At 41.6% G+C, this 19,855-nt stretch overlaps 1 protein-coding gene, 1 long non-coding RNA gene and 1 pseudogene across 5 annotated transcripts in view; 1 reads left to right on the forward strand and 2 right to left on the reverse strand.

The window, feature by feature from the left end:
• The window catches only part of KIF15 (kinesin family member 15), a 78,880-nt gene that overhangs the window by 30,104 nt on the left and 28,921 nt on the right, over positions 1-19,855 (reverse strand). For all 4 annotated transcript variants that reach the window (XR_005374985.1, XM_038566698.1, XM_038566700.1 and 1 more), the window contains 9 exons: positions 18,552-18,761; positions 15,692-15,817; positions 15,403-15,525; positions 12,788-12,911; positions 8,713-8,789; positions 8,274-8,483; positions 6,852-7,023; positions 2,296-2,437; positions 693-834 (listed from right to left, as the gene is read on the reverse strand). Coding sequence is in view for 3 of the 4 variants with exons in the window: in XM_038566698.1 (XP_038422626.1) it covers positions 693-834; positions 2,296-2,437; positions 6,852-7,023; positions 8,274-8,483; positions 8,713-8,789; positions 12,788-12,911; positions 15,403-15,525; positions 15,692-15,817; positions 18,552-18,761 (1,326 nt within the window). In the remaining variant the exon portion in view is untranslated. The remainder of the gene's footprint in view (positions 1-692; positions 835-2,295; positions 2,438-6,851; positions 7,024-8,273; positions 8,484-8,712; positions 8,790-12,787; positions 12,912-15,402; positions 15,526-15,691; positions 15,818-18,551; positions 18,762-19,855) is intronic.
• Positions 5,468-6,811, reverse strand: LOC102155467 (annotated as a pseudogene).
• On the forward strand, positions 15,559-18,899 carry LOC119877326. The gene is made up of 2 exons (XR_005374986.1): positions 15,559-15,704; positions 18,596-18,899. It is a non-coding gene; the product is annotated as an uncharacterized LOC119877326 (long non-coding RNA).

The following is a 19,855-nucleotide window of genomic DNA, read 5'->3' on the forward strand; positions in this document are numbered from 1 at the left end:
CCCTCTTGTTATTACTAGTTTTATCTTAGATCCTTTAGTGGTCTTTGTCCTTAGGATTTCTATTCTTCTACCACTAACTGGGAGCACATGGTACATTATAGCAACAGCTGTCAAGATCCACCAGGTGGGATCCCTGGGTGGCGCAGCGGTTTGGCGCCTGCCTTTGGCCCAGGGCGCGATCCTGGAGACCCGGGATTGAATCCCATGTCGGGCTCCCGGTGCATGGAGCCTGCTTCTCCCTCGGCCTATGTCTCTGCCCCTCTCTCTCTCTCTCTGTGTGACTATCATAAATAAATAAAAAAATTAAAAAAAAAAAAAAAAAAGATCCACCAGGTGCCACAGCTCTATTATCTCACTTAATGCTCTAAAAAACTTACAATCACATCCTCCTCATCCCCACTTAGGAGACCATAAATATGAAGCTCAGAAATGAGGAAACCCTGCCTAAGGATAGTGACAGGTTAAATCTGAACCCAGGTCTGATTTCAAATGCTTTCTTTCCCACAACATCCCACCACTGGACCACTGGACCACTGGAGGCAGACATCAGAACAGCTGGATCAGTCACTCTGGGGTTGATTGTCTTGCAAAGGAGTCTAGCATATCTGGGGATCATCTGTGCAGTCTCTCTCCATTATTAACAAAATGGGATCAAACTCATTAGGATTAAAGAATTGCTTCAGACCACCTACCTTAAGTGTTTCAGCATGAATTTTATTTAGGTGAGAAACTTCTTGCCGCTTGCAGGCTTTTGTTGCTTCCAAAAGGTTTTCAAGATTAAGGTTTGCTTTTTGCAGAGATTGAAGCTCTGATTCCAATTCTAGCTGCTTTTTCCTAAGGAATATTTAAAAATTGAGTATTTCAGATAATAAGTAATGTCCTTGTAAAGTACAGTTTATATTCTTATATAACTTGATACTTATCTCTCTAAATCTGAGATATTCTCAGATTACCCTCAATTTCTAGTTGGGTAAAATATGGCTATGTTGACTAATAAATGGTAGAGCTCCGGGCAGCCCGGGTGGCTCAGCGGTTTAGTGCTGCCTTCAGCCCAGGGCCTGATCCTGGGGACCCGGGATGGAGTCCCATGTCAGGCTCCCTGCATGGAGCCTGCTTCTCCCTCTGCCTGTGTCTCTGCCTCTCTCTCTGTCTCTCATGAATAAACAAATAAAATATTAAAAAAAAAAAAAAAAAAAAAGGTAGAGCTCCAACTCAAAAGCCCAAATAGTTCACGTGATACCACACGTGATATACTAGTCTCAAAATAAACACTTTTAGGGCACCTAGGTGGCTGTCAGTTTAGTGTCTGACTGCTGGTTTCACCTCAGGTCATGATCTCAGAGTCATGAGGTTGAGCCCTGCATCTGATTCCACCCTCAGCAGGAAGTCTGCTTGGGATTCTCTTTCCCCGCTCCCTCTGCCCCTAACTCCCATGTGCCCTTTACTCTCATGTGTGCTCTCTGCCTCTCTCTAAAATAAATAAAATAAACACTTTTTTATATTTTAGGATAGCATTAACCTTAGTTATACTCTGAATGAAGCTTCTATTTTTTTCTACAAAAGGAGCATAAATAATATTAACAAACCTATAATTCCTAAAAATACTAATTTTTTTTTTTTTAAGATTTTGTTTATTTATTCATGAGAGACACAGAGACAGAGGGAGGCAGAGACACAGGCAGAGGGAAAAGCAGGCTCCATGCAGGGAGCCCAATGCAGGACTCCCTAGGACTCCAGGATCGATCCTAGGACTCCAGGATCATGCCCTGAGCCAAAGGCAGACCCTGAAACCACTGAGCAACCCAGGCATCCCACCTGATTTAACTCCTTTTTTAAAAAGATTTATTTATTTATTTATTTATTTATTCATTCATTCATTCATTCATTCATTCATGAAAGATACAGAGAGAGAGAGAGGCAGAGACACGGGCAGAGGGAGAAGCAGACTCCATGCAGGGAGCCTGACGTGGGACTCGATCCCAGGTCCCCAGGATCACGCCTTGGGCCAAAGGTGGCGCTAAACCATTGAGCCACCCGGGCTGTCCTGATTTAATTCTTAACAATGTTGATTTAAATTTGGTAACTAGGGCAGCCCGGTTATCAGTGAAAATATCTGTATCATCTAGGTTCATTAAATATATTAAGGAGCTTTCTCTTCATGTCAAAACAAGTTAGTTGCTATATGAGAATTAGTATTTAATGGAAAATGCTCAATTAAATTGATGTTAAATGCTAAAATGAATCAACACTAAAGTTACTCAAACAGGAAAGCATGAATGTGCATTTACACTTTACCTTGTTAGTTCTTTGAATTCTTCATATTCTTGCTTTGAATTATTCAGTTCTGTCTGAATTTGCAAGAGTTGTGCTTTCAACTTCTCAGTGTTCACTAACGAACATGGCTCCTTTGGAGTTTTAGGAGAAAATCCTTGTTGACCTGGTAAGAAGGAAACAACTCGGTCTTTGAAAGAAATAACAGAACACATTTTCTAAGTTCTCTGCCAGGTATCAATTTTCAAGCAAAGAAGGAAAAATGAGAGATGGGTTGGAGAGAGGACCCTAAAAATCAAGAACCTGAGGCTCAACAGGACACAAAGAAAGATCCAACACAGTGTGTCAGAAAGTGCCAGAAGTTGTTTCTGAGAAGTGGGGAAGCCCCAGGATATAGGGGCATATTGAAGGCAACACCTTTTCCATCAGGAGAAAGAGCAAACCATGGAGTACAACACACATCAGGCTGGTGCAACGTCAACAGGTGAATACTGCCGAAATTCATGCTGACAGCTAATGTTAACAGTCAATAATTACTCTGGAAAGGAACCAAACAGCAAAGGCAGCAGGTTGAAGGAGATCGGTATCCTCTAACTGGTGGGGAATATGTTCAGGGATTGCTTAGAAAACTGGATATACAGGAGAGAGTTCTGTGGGAAAACATCACATTAAAGTTGTTTAGAAAATGCTCTTCATTTAGAAGATGGTAGGATCAAGAAATGACCATTAGTATCTTTCAAAGGTAGTAGTATGTCAAGGAATTATTTTTTTTTTATAAATTTTTTTTTAAATTTTTATTTATTTATGATAGTCACAGAGAGAGAGAGAGGCAGAGACACAGGCAGAGGGAGAAGCAGGCTCCATGCACCGGGAGCCCGACGTGGGATTCGATCCCGGGTCTCCAGGATCGCGCCCTGGGCCAAAGGCGGGCGCCAAACCGCTGCGCCACCCAGGGATCCCTGTCAAGGAATTATTTGAGGTCAAAATGGCCAACAAAATACAGAGCCCTGTAGTGAAAAATGGCTGAAATAATACACAAACCTCATCTTAACTTTGCATCTAAAATCAATCTCTCCACAACCCATGTTTTATTCTTTTAATCAGTCATAACAGAATGGAAGAAGACTTGCAAAATGAAAATTTAAAATAGACACAAACAGGCTTCGTTACAAGTGCAGAATGAGATTAGAATGTTTTCAATTTCAATCTGAAATGACAAAGGCTGAGACAGAAATCTGATAAAAGTCCATGAAAATATTGGGCAGCCCGGGTGGCACAGTGGTTTAGCGCTGCCTTAGCCCAGGGCATGATCCTGGGGACCTGGGATCGAGTCCCATGTCAGGCTCCTGCATGGGGCCTGCTTCTCCCTCTGCCTGTGTCTCTGCCTCTCTCTCTCTCCCTGTGTCTCTCATGAATGAATGAATAAAATCTTAAAAAAAAAAAAAAAAAAAAGTCCATGAAAATATTCACTCTGAGAGTGGGGCAAACATAGACTCTGTTGCCAAATCCCAGAGCATTAACACCAGGAGCTGCCCAGCCTATAAGTGAGAATCGGCACCAACTAAATCACTTTTCACAGAGTAAAAGCAGATGGAAATAACACAGAACTAACAGTGTATGGTGGCCAGTGTATAACTGGCACCCACAACTCCATGATGCAAGTACCACCAAGCTGGGATCAGGAGTCTGACCTTCAGATACCTCTCATATTGAACAAACCTTGCTTAGCTAGCAGGTAAACATCTCCATCTTCATCCATGTTGATTAGGCTAGCACTTTTCATTACAAATACTTAAAATAGGAAAATTTCATTTAATAAAAATTAAAAATATCTAAGTCAATCTTTTTTTTTTTAATAAAGCCATTTTCACATTAAATCTGTTACATTGCTCAAAAGTTCAAACAAGCTCCAAGGAGAGGCTGATACCAGTGACAACTCACATGAGACAGACACACACCAGACTCGAATTATCAAAAAGAATGAGATGTAAAACATCCAGACACGCACATTTCTTTCACATATGAAGTTTGATTTAGCACCGTGAATGCACATAGAATCCAAAAAGTCCAATGCAAAGTAAATAGATTTTTTGGGAAAAAAACATTAAAAAAACAATTGCCAGACAGCCCTCTAAGGTGGCTTATTTAAGGAAGACAAACACCTTTGGGAAGAAAGGTTTAAAAAGTAATAGGAGAAAATCATGGGGAATTACTGCTACATACTGCAGAAACATACTGGAAGACAAACATGGTTCAAAGAAAAAACCCTATTGAAAAAAATGTCAAAAGTGGATTGTAAAACTAGTACCCGGTTCCAAGGTCAACAGCCTGAACAATCAAAAAATGAAAAAGACCTGGCCTGATCCCAGGATTAGTAAGGGGCTTGCTCCAGGAAAGAGCTGTGTGTCCATGTCTCCTGAGAGCAAAGAGTCATAGTACTTAAGGGGCAGAATGTCTTATCAGAGGACCAAATACTCTTGACCTTGAGCCTGAGAAATTCAGTGTTGAACATGTGGACCCACAACTGGCATGCCCAGCCAGCATTCACGGGCTCACCCCACTGAGGGTAGGAGTGACTCACTTACAGCAGCACCTTGACGGAAAATTGGGCCTTCTTCTTCATAAGTCATAAGGAAACTGAAGGTCTGAACCTGTCCTATGTCTCAAAGCTGAAAGCAATGAAGGATGACTGCCTACAGCCAGTTATTAGGTGTCTCTTCACCTAGGAATTACCCTAACAGCAGGTTTCCATGACAGAAGGGAGGAGGCTCGCAGGGTACCATGGCTGAGCAGACCACAATCGTTTCAACAGTGGCATTGGAAATGAGAAAATCCTCTGGAACAGGGAGTTGGAATTTCTGATTCAGAGGATGCTCACATGCAGGGAATGCAAGCACAAATACCATGATGAGAAAACCTGTGGGCAGCTGGTGCCACCTGCAAGGTGGCTGGTAGAGGGCAAGAATGGAATAGTATCTTTGAGTTGTTGACAATTTTAGATGTCAGAATATAGTGTCCAGGGCCCACTCCTGAAGGAGCTTTTAAAACAAAACTCAAAACAACTACCTTGGGAGAACATACATGTTCAAAAAGGCCAAAAAAACAAAAACAAAAAACAAAAAAAACAAAAAAGGCCAAACATTTTATCGGGGTAAAGGGATGACTTCACTCAGGAAACCCAGGAACACAAGAAAACAACAATTTCCTTGAATATATTTGACTATTAAGGCAAGATATCTTTCTATATGAACTATTATCATGCTCCTACTACTCCAAAGAAATCCAATAAATAAATTTACAGTGAAGGACTCGAGGAGTTTGCAACGGTAGAAGTGCCCCAGAGCACCAGCAACTCCACAGGCTCGCCTGTAGTTTGTTCTTGTATGTGATGCATTAGTGTTTCCAAGCTCCTTCACAGAATAGTTCCACAAGGTAGAGCCCAGTGGTGACTGAGGCCAAAGAGTACAGCACAAGAAGCGGTCAAAGCCAAGACTTCTGTGTGAGGCATCTCTTCTTCTATGCAGACTAGAGAACGCTGGAGGGTGGCTTCAGGCCACAAATTCTCCTGTGGCGTCTGGTCATCCGTGTGTTGTCTGCTGTGCCTGTCACGTGGGGAAGAGCTCAGGAGGGCTCTCTCCATAGCAGTACTTGGCTATGGGGTCCCTATAGGTATTCTCATGCTGCACGCTCTGGGATGAGGTCCTGCATTTGGCCAGACACAATTCGAAGTGATCTTCAACAGCCATGAAGAGGTTCTGGAATGCCACACCTGCGCGGTTGAGGAAGCACTCCAGGAGAAGTCACTTGCTGGGCTGCAGGCAGCAGGACACACAGTAGTCATAGGCACCACAGCAGCCATGGGGCAAGCAGCCATCACAGCGGTACTGCTTCGTGCCGGGGGCGTTGACATTACAGCAGCCGTTCACCAGCAAATCCTTCCTTTCACAAATGTATCCTAGCTCATCTATGATGAGGTGCTTCCCTTGAATGGAGTTCCGGCACTGGTTGCCAGGCCGACTGCTGTTCCCCAGGTGAAAATGCACCTTCCACAGAATGGGCTGGTCATGGTCTTGAACCTGGAGGAGATTCCAATTTCTTACTGCTCTTTTCTCCTGCTTGAAGGTGCTGTGGAGGAAGTAGACAAGCGAGAGCCCAAAGACCAGGGCGAGCACCCACCTCTTCTGGAGGAGCCAGTGCCACACCATCACCACCAGGTTCACCATCCCGGTGTTGATGCGGGGCAGGCCCGGGGCCCGGCCGGCATGGCCCCTATGCGGCTGGCAGCCCCATTCCCCATGGCGGGCACCCTGAGTCAATCTTTCATCAACAGAACAGAACCAGAAGAGGTATTTCGTTGATAAGTCTATTAGCCCAATTCACTACTATGAAATTTATGAGATAAAGTTTTTTAAAAATGCCTTTTGTTAACAAAAAAGCATAAGTATGTATATAAGAAATTAGCACCACACCAGGTCTAGAGGCTAAAACAAAACCTTACCTACAAAGCAATATAAATGCCCTTTCAAACAGACCGCCTGCAGCTAGAAGGCATGCAGACAACAATCATTTCTTACCCTTACCTCTTTTCTCTGTGCCAGATAGTTCGGAGAAAGCTTTCTCTAGTACAGCAATGGTCTGGGCATCCATTTCTTGGGCTCTTTTCACAGGCTCTAATAATCTCAATCTTCTATTCTCCTCTCTAAGAGAATGGTTTTCCATAGCATACTTGGCAACTCTGGGGTGGTGCTCAATCTGTGACACAGAAGAATTAAGACTTACAGACATTTCCATAATAACCAGTCTTTCTGCAAAGCCATTGGGAAACATTAGGAATGCTGCATGCACTGTTGCAGTGGTTGGCTGCAAGGGCTGTGGAAAACAACCTGGCATTTTTGACCACACTCAGTATGTGCATAGCTTATGATGCCATTATCCCATGTTTGGGTCTGTGCCTCAGAACTTTCACCTGGGCATGGGTTTGAAAAAGAGAAGTGTAAGGGTGTACACTCTTCATGCAACAGGGGCTGCTGACATTAACACACTGTAACAAATGACGAAACGCTCTATTGACCAGGTTGGAACACCCTCCAAGATATATTAAGTGAAAAGAAGAACAGCAGAAAAGTATGTATGGTAAGTTGTCTTTTGTGTTAAAAATGAATAAAAGTAAAAATATCCATATTAGATTGAAAATGCATTAAAAAGTCTCAGAAGGCTACAAAAACCAGAAACAGGTTTTCTTTGTGTGTGTGTGTGTGTGTGTTTTTTAAAGATTTTATTTATTTATTTATGATAGTCACACAGAGAGAGACAGAGAGGCAGAGACACAGGCAGAGGGAGAAGCAGGCTCCATGCAGAGCCCGATGTGGGATTCGATCCCGGGTCTCCAGGATCACGCCCCGGGCCAAAGGCAGGTGCCAAACCGCTGCGCCACCCAGGGATCCCCAGTGTGTGTGTGTTTTTAATGACATACCTGTATTAACTACTCATCTTCCCCCAGGGAAAAGGAAAACCAGCATCAAGGAATTCAAAGGGCCCCTATGTACAGAGATTGCTGATTCAGACAACCACAATTGCCCACTGGGACGACAGACAAGGGACACTTGCCTGGGGGATGGAGTGCTAATACAGTATCTCACAGCTCCTCCCATCCCCCTGTCATTTGGGGCAAAGAAGTTGTGCTATCATACGGTCAGCTGAATTCATTCAAAATGCTTTCTGCTATATTAACTCACATGAATTTGGTGACAAGCTTATATATGCCTCGGATCTCCCCCCTCCTTTTTTTAAGATTTATTTATTCATGAGAGACACAGAGACAGAGAGAGGCAGAGACACAGGCAGAGGGAGAAGCAGGCTCCACACAGGGAGCCTGATGTGGGACTCGATCCCGGGTCTCCAGGATCACGCCCTGGGCCAAAGGCAGGTGCTAAACTGCTGAGCCACCCAGGTGTCCCGGATCTCCCTCCTCCTTAGAAATACTGCTAATGTCATATACTCACTTGTTCCCGAAGAGTCTGGATCTCGTCCCTTAATTCCGACAACAAGCGATCCTGCTCTGCAGGCAGAAAACTTCCCCGGGATTCCTTGTGGAGCTTCTCCAGGCGCATTATTTGATCCTCTCGGAATTTCACAATCATTTTATTAGATTGAATAAATTTTTCTTTTTTGAGGGTGAGGTCTTCTAATTGAGTAACTTTTTCTACCAGAGACTTAAGAAATTCATAATTTGGTTAAATGTGAAAAGTAATTCTGCCTCCCTAAATTTCCACAAACCAAGCAATAAACACTAACTTGAAACTTCATCTCAAAGGCAAAATTAGATTTTCTATAGCTTTTCTTTGTTCTCTTTATTTACTTGTGCCATTTCACTCAGAAAGACACCATGGAGCAAAAGCCTAAAATATCTGGAATCCCCTTTATACCAACTTGGTTTCCTACCTTCTTTTCCTGTTCGGATTTCTTAAAGAATAACATTGCCTCTTGGAAATACTTCATGTAATTAGTCTCATCCTTATCTGTAATTGATTTGGTAGGAAAGAAAACGGAAAAAAAATGTTTATCTCTCAAATTTTAGGACTAAGAATTGAGCTATAAAACAGCCTCTGACTGCTCTCAATCAAAAAGAATCAGACTACCATCACTAGATCACATATTTCAAATCAATCCAATCTACGTTATCGATTCTTTTAAGAAAAGTAAGTTCTTTTACCCTGTTTGGTAAACATACATATGTTGCATATGAAAGAATCTCAGAAGTGGATCTAAATGAAATCAGTATCTCTTTTTAGCAGTTGTGGGAATTGAATCACTCAAAATTATTTCTACTCCTCCTTCCTATCATATCCCATAGAAATGGGGATATGATGTACATATGGTATCCATATCTTATTACAAACTATGACATCCCTCATTTTATTGTGCTTTGTGAATACTGCTTTCTTTACCAGTTGAAATTTCGTAGCAACCCTGAGTTGAGCAAGTCAATGGGTATCATTTTCCTAATAGCACTTGTTTTACTTTGTGACTCTGTGTTATATTCTGGCAATTCTTGTAACATTTCAAAATTTTTCAGTATTATTATTATATTATGGTAATCTATGGTCAGTGATCTTTGATGTTTCCATCATTAATTATTTTGGGCACCAAAACCACGTCCATATAAGATGGCAAACATAATAAATGTATTTTCTGACTACTCTACTGCCTGGCTCTTCCCATCTCTCTCCCTCTCCTAGACCGCCCTATTCCCTGAGACACAGCAATATGGAAATTAGGCCCTTTGATAATGCTACAATAGCCTTCTAAGTGTTCAAGTGAAAGAAACCATCGCACATCTCTCACTTTCAACCAAAAGCTAGAAATGATTAACCTTGGTTAAGAAGACATGCCAAAAACCGTGACAGGCTGAAAGCTAGGCTTCTTGCACCAAAGAGCTAGCCAGGTGTGAAGGAAAAGTTCTTGAAGGAAATGAAAAGTGCTATTCCAGTGAGCACATGAGATAAGAAAGCAAAACAGACTTATTGGTGATATGGAGAAACTTTTAAGGATCTGGATAGATCAAACTAGCCACAACATTCCCTTAAGCCAAAGCCTAGGCCAGAGCAGACCCCTGACTCTATTCAATTCTCTGAAGGCTCGGAGAGGTGAGGAAGCTGCAGAAGCAAAGTGTGAAGCCAGCAGAAGATGATTCATGAGGTTTAAGGGAACAAGTGAAATTAATTAATTAATTACTTTTTTTTAATTTAAAAAAGGAAAGAAGTCATCTCCCTAACACCAAAGTACAAGGTTAAGCATCAAGTGCTGATGAAGAAGCTACAGCAAGGGATCCAGAAGATAATTCATGAAGGTGGCCACACTACACAACAGGTTTTCAATGTGGATGAAATCATGTTATACTATAGGGGGAGATGCCATTCCAAGACTTTCATAGCTAGAGAGAAGTCAATGCCTGGCTTCAAAGCTTCATAAGATAGGCTGACTTTCTTGTTGGGGGATAATGCAGCTGATGATTACAAATTGAACCCAGTACTCATTTACCATTCTGAAAGTCCTAGGGCTCTTAATAATTAGGCTAAATTAAAAAAAATTTTAATTCTACTGAATTAAAAAAAAGAATTATGCTAAATCGGCTCTGCCTATGGCCAAGAAATGGAACAACAAAGTCTGGATGATAGCACATCTGTTGAACATGGTTCACTGAGTATCTTAAGGCCACTGTTGAGATGTACTGCTCAGAAAAAGATTCCTTTCAAAATATTACCGCTCATTGAAAATGTAACTGAGGGCAGCCCGGGTGGCTCAGCGGTTTAGAGCCTCCTTTAGCCCAGGGTGTGATCCTGGAGACCCAGGATCGAGTCCCACATTGGGCTCCCTATATGGAGCCTGCTTCTCCCTCTGCCCATGTCTCTGCCTCTTTCTCTCTCCGTGTCTCTCATGAATGAATAGATAAAATTAAAAAAAAAAAAAAAAAAAAGAAAGAAAATGTAGCCGATCACCCAAGAGCTCTGATGGAAATGTATGAGATAAATGTTTTCATTCCTGCTAACATAACATCTATTCGGCAGCCCATGGATCAAGGAGTTATTTTGACTTTCAACTCTTACTATTTAAGAAATATATTTCATGGGGCGCCTGGGTGGCTCAGTGATTGAGCATCTGCCTTTGGCTCAGGGTGTGATCCCAGGGTCCTGGGATGGAGTTCCACATAGGGCTCCCCACAGGGAGCTTTGCTTCTCCCTCTATGTCTCTGCCTCTGTGTCTCTCAGGAATAAATAAATAAAAAGAAATACATTTCATAAGGCTATAGCTGCATAGATGGTTATTCTCCTGATGGATCTGGGCAAAGTCAACTTAAAATCTGGAAACAATTTACCATTTCAGATGCCATTAAGAACAATAGTGATTTATGGAAAGAGGCTAAAATGTCAACATGAACAGGAGTTTGGAAGAAGTGGATTCCAACCATCACGGAGGATGTTAAGGGTTCAAGACTTCAGCAGAGGAAGTAACTGCAGGTGTGGTGAAAACAGCACGAGAACTACAATCACAAGTGGAGCCTGAGGATGGAACTGGATTGCTGCCATCTCATGATAAAACTTGAACGGATGAGGAGTTTTGTTTTGTTTTTAATATTTTATTTGACAGACACAGAGAGAGAGAGAGAGAGAGAGAGAGAGAGAGAACATAAATAGGCAGAGCAGTAGGTAAAAGGAAGAGGAGCAGGCTTCCTGTCAGGCAGAGAGCCAAACTCAGGGCTGAATCCCAGGACCCCGGGACCATGACCTGAGCAAAGGCAGATGCTTAACTGACTGAGCCACCCAGGCACCCCAGTGATGAGGGGTTGCTTCCATTTTTTTTAATAATTAATTTTTTAAAAGATTTTTACTTATTTATTTATTCATAGAGACACACACAGAGAATGAGGCAGAGACACAGGCAGAGGAGAAGCAGGCTTCATGCAGGGAGCCCGATGTGGGACTCGATCCCAGGTCTCCAGGATCATGCCCTGGACTAAAGGCGGCACTAAACCGCTGAGCCACCTAGGCTGCCTGAGGAGTTGCTTCTAATGGATGAGCAAAGAACTCGGTTTCTTAAGCTAGAATCTACTCCTGGTGAAGATGCTGTGAAGATTATTGAAATGACAACAAAAGATTTAGGGTATCACATAAAGTAACTTGATAAAGCAGCGACAGGATTTGAGATGATTGACCTTAATTTCAAAAGACGTTCTACTATGGGTAAAGTGCTATCAAACAGCATCACATGCTACAGAGAAATTGTTCATGAAAGGAAAAACCAATTGATGCAGCAAACTTCACTGTTGTCTTATTTTAAGACACTGCTACAGCCAACCCGGTTCTCAGCAACCACCACCCTGATCAGTCAGCAGCCATCAACATGAAGCAAGACCCTCCACCAGTAGAAAGACTACAATTCGCTGAAAGTTCAGATGATGGTTACCATTTTTAAGCAATTAAATATTTTTTAACTAAGTATGCATGTTGCTACTGCACACTTAATGTATTACACTATAGTGTAAACATAACTTTTATATGCACTGGGAAACCAAAAATTTGACTGGCATTATTGCAGTATTAGCTTTATCGTACTCATCTGGAACTGAATCTACAGAATCTCTGATATATGCCTGTACCATATTCCTACGTAGATAAAACAAAAACACTTGTTCAGAAATGTGGGTATTGTGCCTGTCATCAGAGGGTTCTTTTTTTTTTAAGCTTTTATTTATTTATTCATAAGCTTTTATTTATTATTCATTTTATTTATTATTATTCATGACAGAGAGAGAGAGAGAGGCAGAGACACAGGCAGAGGGAGGAGCAGGCTCCATACAGGGAGCCCGACGTGGGACTTGATCCTGGGTCTCCAGGATCACACCCTGGGCTGAAGGTGGCACTAAACCCCTGAGCCACCCGGGTGCCCTCATCAGAGAGTTCTTATACTAATATCCAAACATGGTCAACTTCAGGATAAAGGACACCGTTCATCTTACCTTTTGTCAGAAAGCTTTCTGGTACTAACCGCCCTGAAGTAAGCTGAGCTAGCTGTTCTTTGAGCCTCTTTACTTCAGCTTGGAGCTGGCTCACATTTCCTTGGGTGTCTTCATTTACTACTGCCTGTTCAAGAATTTTTTAAAAAGCATTAAAAGAATACTTTCAAGTCATACAATCTTGTGTTTATATTTGTTTATAGGATCTGGAGTGACAAACATTAAACAAATCATCTCACAAACAGTCCATAAGGCCCCTAGAATCACAGTGTGCTGGAGTAGGGAGGAAGCCTCTTTTACCTGTCTCTCATACCTATAACAAGGGACTCTCCCCGCCTCACCACACCTCTTTTTTTTTTCAATTTCTTTCTTTTTTTTTTTTAATATATTTATGATAGTCACACACACACACAGAGAGAGAGAGAGAGAGAGAGAGAGAGAGAGGCAGAGACACAGGCAGAGGGAGAAGCAGGCTCCATGCACCGGGAGCCTGACGTGGGATTCGATCCCGGGTCTCCAGGATCGCGCCCTGGGCCAAAGGCAGGCGCTAAACCGCTGCGCCACACAGGGATCCCTCACCACACCTCTTGTATGCTCCCACTTAGGTCTGGGAACACTGGGTCACTGCAGGATCTGGGTACATTCACCTAACACTGCCTTCTTCTTGGGACAGCCCTAGCCCCAAGGAGAAGAGCAAACAGCTCTTCCCGGCTGGAAGGAGTATCCTCTCCCTTCTGTCTTGGCTCACTATATGGGTATGAAGAACTACACAGCTGGCCTGAGCTCCATCAGCTTAGCAGAAAAACCTTCTCCAAAAGAATCCACCCCTATATTTCCTAACAGTCCTCCTGGACACGAGAGTTGGTTGGATAGCTCCATTTCTGTTTTATTACCACACTAGATGTTATTTTAAAGAAATGTCTCTTGGGACGCCTGGGTGGCTCAGTGCTTGAGCGTCTGCCTTCACGCCCAGAGCGTGATCCTGGAGTCCCAGGATCAAGTCCTACACTGGGCTCCCTGCATGGAGCCTGCTTCTCCCTCTACCTAGGTCTCTGCCTCTCTCTCCGTGTCTCTCATAAATAAATAAAATCTTTAAAAAATAAAGATAAAAATTTAAAAAATTACATGTCTCTTGAAGAAATTATCTTAAAGAAATGACTTCTTTAAGACAATTTCTAAGAGGTTCAAAAAGGCCCATAAAACGTACATGGTGATAAAAGCCAATATTTGACTACCAATAAGATAAAAAAAAAAATTCAGTTGTGAAATACCCAAATCCTAGAGAGGGAAAAAAAACTCTGACACAGCCCCAAGGTCCCTGGGTTCTTGTCTGAAGCCAGGTCTGCCCATCAGGAAAGATATAAATAGCACATTTTTAAACAAGTCCCAGATATCCTAGTCATGTTCCACTGATAGGCTGCAGAATGGCTTACCATTGCTAATAATTAGCAGAAGGCTCCTCCTGGTTTTACTTTTTGATGTGTTCAGAACCCATTTCTAGTTGCTTCTGATTTTTATGGCCAGTCTCATTACAAGGCACTCCTGCACTTTCTGACATCATTGCCATGTCAGTGACATCATAATACTAATTATCCCTGCAGTTCTCCACTCTCCAAAAATTTCTAGTAAGTCCCAAGAGACAGGGTCAAGAAGTTCTAGTGATTTTTCCTCCTCATATTACTAATACCCCACCCTACAGGGTCATAATCCAATAAAATGAGTGAACAACTAGACCTATAATCTTCTGACTTAACCAGAGGAGGCAACATGGATCTCTTCCCTCTTAATGCTAAGATGATTGGGGAGTCTACTTGGGTTGAAATGACCAACTACTCCTTTGAAAGAAAGAGGAAATTAATCTGCCAATTCATGGTGCTATGATTCTTTTGTATGAACCAAAGGGGCCTCCAATCTTTTCAAAAGAAGTGGGGGACCCCCTGGTGTTTTGACTGTCTGCTCCAGGGGCTGGCAAAGAGCTTCTTGCTCATAGGTCAAATATGGTCTGCCATCTGTTTTTATAAGTAGAGCTGTACTGGAACACAGCCATGTCCTTATGTTTGCGTATTGTTGACGGCTGCTTTCTCATCACCAAGGCAGAGCTCAGTAGCCGGGACAGACACTATACAGTCCAAGAAGCCTCAAATATTTACCTTTATTGAAGAACTTTTCTGACCACTAGTGTACACAAATATCAAGGAAGCTTCTTATATATTAGAAAAATAGGGATCCTTGGAGGTATCAACAACTTAAAAGACAAAGCTTGTCAATATCAAACTGTATAGTGAAGCCCACCACACACACACACACACATATAGACACAGACACACAACTCTGATAGTATGGTTTAACAGGTAAATAAATTTAGTCTCCAACCCAATTTAGAAAGGAAAAACTCTGCCTTCAAGAAAAAATAAGCCAAACAATACCAACAATAAGACCTTATCTAAATCTCAAACTACTTGAGCAATAGAGAAAGCTAGAAAAGATGAAATAGAAATCTTGCTTAAAGTTAGGCTTTCACAGAGAAATAAATATAAGCTAGTGTTAATAATTAGGGCAATCATTAAAGTGAGACACAAGTATTTTTCTAATTTACTTAATTGTACTCAGTATTTTACCTTATTTTTAATCAGCTTGGCTCTTTGAGCAAAATTAAGCGTTGACAGGGTTTCCCCAAAACACCTGGATCCAGGATGAATGTTAGCAATTATGGCTGTTTTGGCATTACCGCCAAGGGAATCCTGTTTAATGATACGAATAATACACATTTTCAGGGGAGAAACCACAAGATCTTTGGTAAGCAAAGAAAATGGATATTCTTACCACTAAGACTGAGAGATTACATGACAACCAACCATAGTGAGCATAACCAAAAAGAGGGCCCAGGAAGCCAATGATCTACTTTACCCGAAGTAAGAAGGTAAGTTTGGAGTCTCTGTAGCAAACGTGCCTCTGTTTCCCATTACCCACATCGACAAGCGCAGTAATCACTTGGCCCAGGCAGCTCAAAGACCGGTTTATGTTACCTGCCTCCTAAGGGGAAAAAGAACAAAAATTGAGGTGTACTGCTTTCATTTTAGTATTTTAAATTAAAATAAGCCTAGCAGTGAATTTTGAATAGAAAGTCAAGTAAGGACAATATTATTAAGTATAACTGATTTTTCAGCAGAAAAATATCCTCAACTATCTCCTAACTTTTCCTATTTGACATACACTGCATTTTTTTTTTAAGATTTTATTTTTTTGAGAGAAAGAGACAGAGATATCATGAGAGAGCCCAAACAGGGAGGAAAGGAAGAAGCAGGATCCCCACTGTGCAGAGAGCCCAACATGGGGCTGGATCCTAGGATCATGACCTGAGCTGAAGGCAGACACTTAACCAATTGAGCCACATAGGCACCCCCACACACTGCAATTTTAGTATTCGAAGACAAACACAAAAATTATGTGATGGAAAAAAAGCCACCTCATGATTCTAATAGTTTTAAATCGACCTATAGGTAGGTATAAAAGCTAGAAAAGAATAAAGAAAAAGGTTGGAGTAGTGCATAGTAGTAATAGGCATATATTTTAATCCTTTTATATTAAAATATTTGCAACATTAAAACAGTGTGATAACTAATATCCCACTCCATGTCCCACAAAGTCACTGATGAACTTATTACAAGAGGTCAGTGTAATTTTGTAAATTATAATAAAACTCTTTTAAAAAGTGGTTTAGTGGGGGGTGCCTGGGTGGCTCAGTTGGTTAAATGTCTGCCTTTGGTTCAGGTCATAATCGGAAGGTCCTGGATTCGAGACCTGCATCAGGCTGTCTGCTCAATGGGGAGCCTGCCTCGCACTCTTCCTCTGCCTGCTACTCTGCCAACTTGTGCGCCCGCTCTCTCTCTGTCAAATTAAAAAAAAAAAAAAAAAAGTGGTTTGGGGAGGGAAAAATATTGGGATTAAATAAGTTACACTGGGTTTTTACTGTAGTTATCATACTTCAATAACTGAGTCTGCAGTGGTGGGAGTACAGAAAAAAAAGAGAAAAAGTGCATATTATCAAGCAAGATGCTCTGAATTCAAGTGCCGCTGTCTATTTTAGCAGTCAGTAAATCAGAAAGGTGTTAGCAGGGATCCCTGGGTGGCACAGCAGTTTGGCGCCTGCCTTTGGCCCAGGACGCGATCCTAAAGACCTGGGATCAAATCCCACGTCGGGCTCCCGGTGCATGGAGCCTGCTTCTCCCTCTACCTGTGTCTCTGCCTCTCTCTCTCTCTCTCTCTGTGTGACTATCATAAATAACTAAAAAAAAATTAAAAAAAAAAAAAGAAAGAAAGAAAGGTGTTAGCAGCACTGTCTGTAGAGTTGGACTACTTCTGCTTGACTTCCAGATCTACTCCTAGGTGTGTGCCCCTGGATAATTTCACTCCTGTTCCTCTAAGATAGAAAAAATAACAGTACCTACTTCCCAGAGATGTTGGGAAGGTTAAATGAGCTAATACACATGAAACACTTGAAACTGGCCAAGCACATGTCCTATTACAAACACTGGTTATTTCTCTTTGTTTCATGTCTCAATAGAAACATGAGCCTGGGATCCCTGGGTGGCGCAGCGGTTTGGGGCCTGCCTTTGGCCCAGGGCGCGATCCTGGAGAGACGGGATCGAATCCCACGTTGGGCTCCCAGTGCATGGAGCCTGCTTCTCCCTCTGCCTGTGTCTCTGCCTCTCTCTCTCTGTGACTATCATAAATAAATGAATGAATGAATGAATGAATGAATAAATAAATAAAAATAAATAAATAAATAAATAAATAAATAAATAAATAAATAAATAAATAAATAAATAGAAACATGAGCCTAAGACTGCCTGAAACTGCCTAAAACATCAGGAGGCTTAAATCCTCACTTTCCATGAAAAAGTAGACTGTCCTCCCTTGTTTCTGACACTCTACTCCGTAGCCCTCATATACCTTCAACTATAGTATCCACACATTTTACTGATAACACAGATCACAATACATATATATATGCACATATATATATGCTAGTATATATATATACACACTAGAAATACATACTCCAAGAACCTCAGGTTCCACTGCCAATCCCTTAGCCTAGGACTACGTCCTTGCCCTCCTCCTAAAATATTAACCAGCACAGCTGCCCTTTTTCTCTAGGCTCTCCTCTCATGAATCTGGCAGTGGTGGGCCAAATGAATAAGCTTCTATAAAAAAGGCTTTTATGTGAAATCACTCAAAACTTTGCAGTGTTTCCAAGTGTTTAGAGAGTTGAGTGCAAACCTGGCCTGACACTCCTGGTCCTCAGTGACCCGGGCCGGCTTGCACCTCAAACCCAATCCCATTGATCCATGCTGAAATGCCAAATGTCATATTCACTCAGCATCCATAATGACCCTTAAGATGTCCCCCTGTCAGGCATGTAGTCCCTATTCCTCTCTACCAATCCAAATCCTGCCCCCTTTGAGAACTCAACTCAAGAACTACTTTTTTCCATGCTTCCCCCAAGGAGTCCAGTCCCTTCTTCCTCTGACTCTGGCAGATATTTGTACTATCATCTCTTCTGGCATGAATTCAAATACTCTGGCTACCGATAGACTTGTTCTATCCCACTGTATGTTTAATGTCCTTATCCCGCAACAAAAATTCCTACACCTTTAGAATGGGAGCATTTTCTCATTCCTTTGTAACCGCCACACACTTACCTTGGTACTAACTTCTAGTAACTAACTTACACACGAGTCGAAGATCATAATTCCATTCTTACCTTTAACCTCATCCCTTCTGCATGGGTGTCTTTTTGCCTTTCAGATCCTGCTAAATCCACCAGATTGAGTAAGGAGGTCCGTATATTCACAGTTTCATTGCTTTTCTCCATTGACTCTACTGTAATTGTAAAGACCGCATGAGACCTAGAAGACTCTCTATTCATTGATGTTGATGCTACACGTCTATTTCTCCATCCTCCAGACAGGACCTAGGCAAAAGGAAAATTGCCACAACTTCCAAGTGACACAACAGCCATTTTAAGCTGATAGATTATATAGACAAAAAAAAAAAATTAGTAAAAATGTAAAAGCCTATATTCAAGGATATACATTCTTCTCATGCACACGCTTATAAAACTGGCCACTATATTACTTCATAAATCATTTTTCAATAAATCTTAAAGACCAAACATTGCATGAGGCCATATTCTGGTACCATGGCAATTAAGAATCAACATGATAAATAAATTTTAGGGATCCCTGGGTAGCTCAGTGGTTTGGCGCCTGCCTTCGGCCCAGGGTGTGTGATCTTGGAGTCCTGGGATCGAGTCCCACGTCGGGCGCCCTGCATGGAGCCTGCTTCTCCCTCTACATGTCTCTGCCTCTCTCTCTGTCATGAATAAATAAATAAAATCTTAAAAAAAAAAAAAGCCAACATATTTGAAAACTGAGAGGAAATTAAAATTTTCTAGGAATAAAATTAAAAACTTCCTGAAACTTCTGACCCAAGAAGAGGTAAAATGCCTGCACAACTCTAATACAGAATTTTCAACTGGGAGCTAGAAATCTTCACAGAACACAAGGCCCAGATGATTTTAGGAAATGAATGATTTTTAAGAACAAGTCATTCCAATCATACAGACTTTCAGAAAAGACAAAGGGGATAATAAACAAAAAGAGTAGGAAAAACGGAATCACAGGTTGATCTCAATCTTTAATACTGACAAAAAATCCTAAATAAAATATTGACAAATATAATCTAATATTTTATCACGTTAACATGATGAATGAGGGAAACCACACAATCACCTCAACTGAGGTAGAAAAAATTACCTGAAAAAATTTAACACACACTCTTGATTTTTATTAAGACATAAAGGTAGTGGAATATAAAAGTATTCCATAAATATTAACTGCATTTCTATACACACCAAACAAAATACAATTTAAAAAAGAGATTACTGGGACGCCTGAGTGGCTCAGCACTTGAGTGCCTGCCTTTGGCTCATGGCATGATCCCGGATTCCCAGGTTCGAGTCCCACATCGGGCTCCTTGCATGGAGCCTACTTCTCCCTCTGCCTG

The sequence above is a fragment of the Canis lupus genome, chromosome 20 (assembly GCF_011100685.1).
Source record: "Canis lupus familiaris isolate Mischka breed German Shepherd chromosome 20, alternate assembly UU_Cfam_GSD_1.0, whole genome shotgun sequence".
In the NCBI taxonomy this organism is placed as follows: domain Eukaryota; kingdom Metazoa; phylum Chordata; class Mammalia; order Carnivora; family Canidae; genus Canis; species Canis lupus.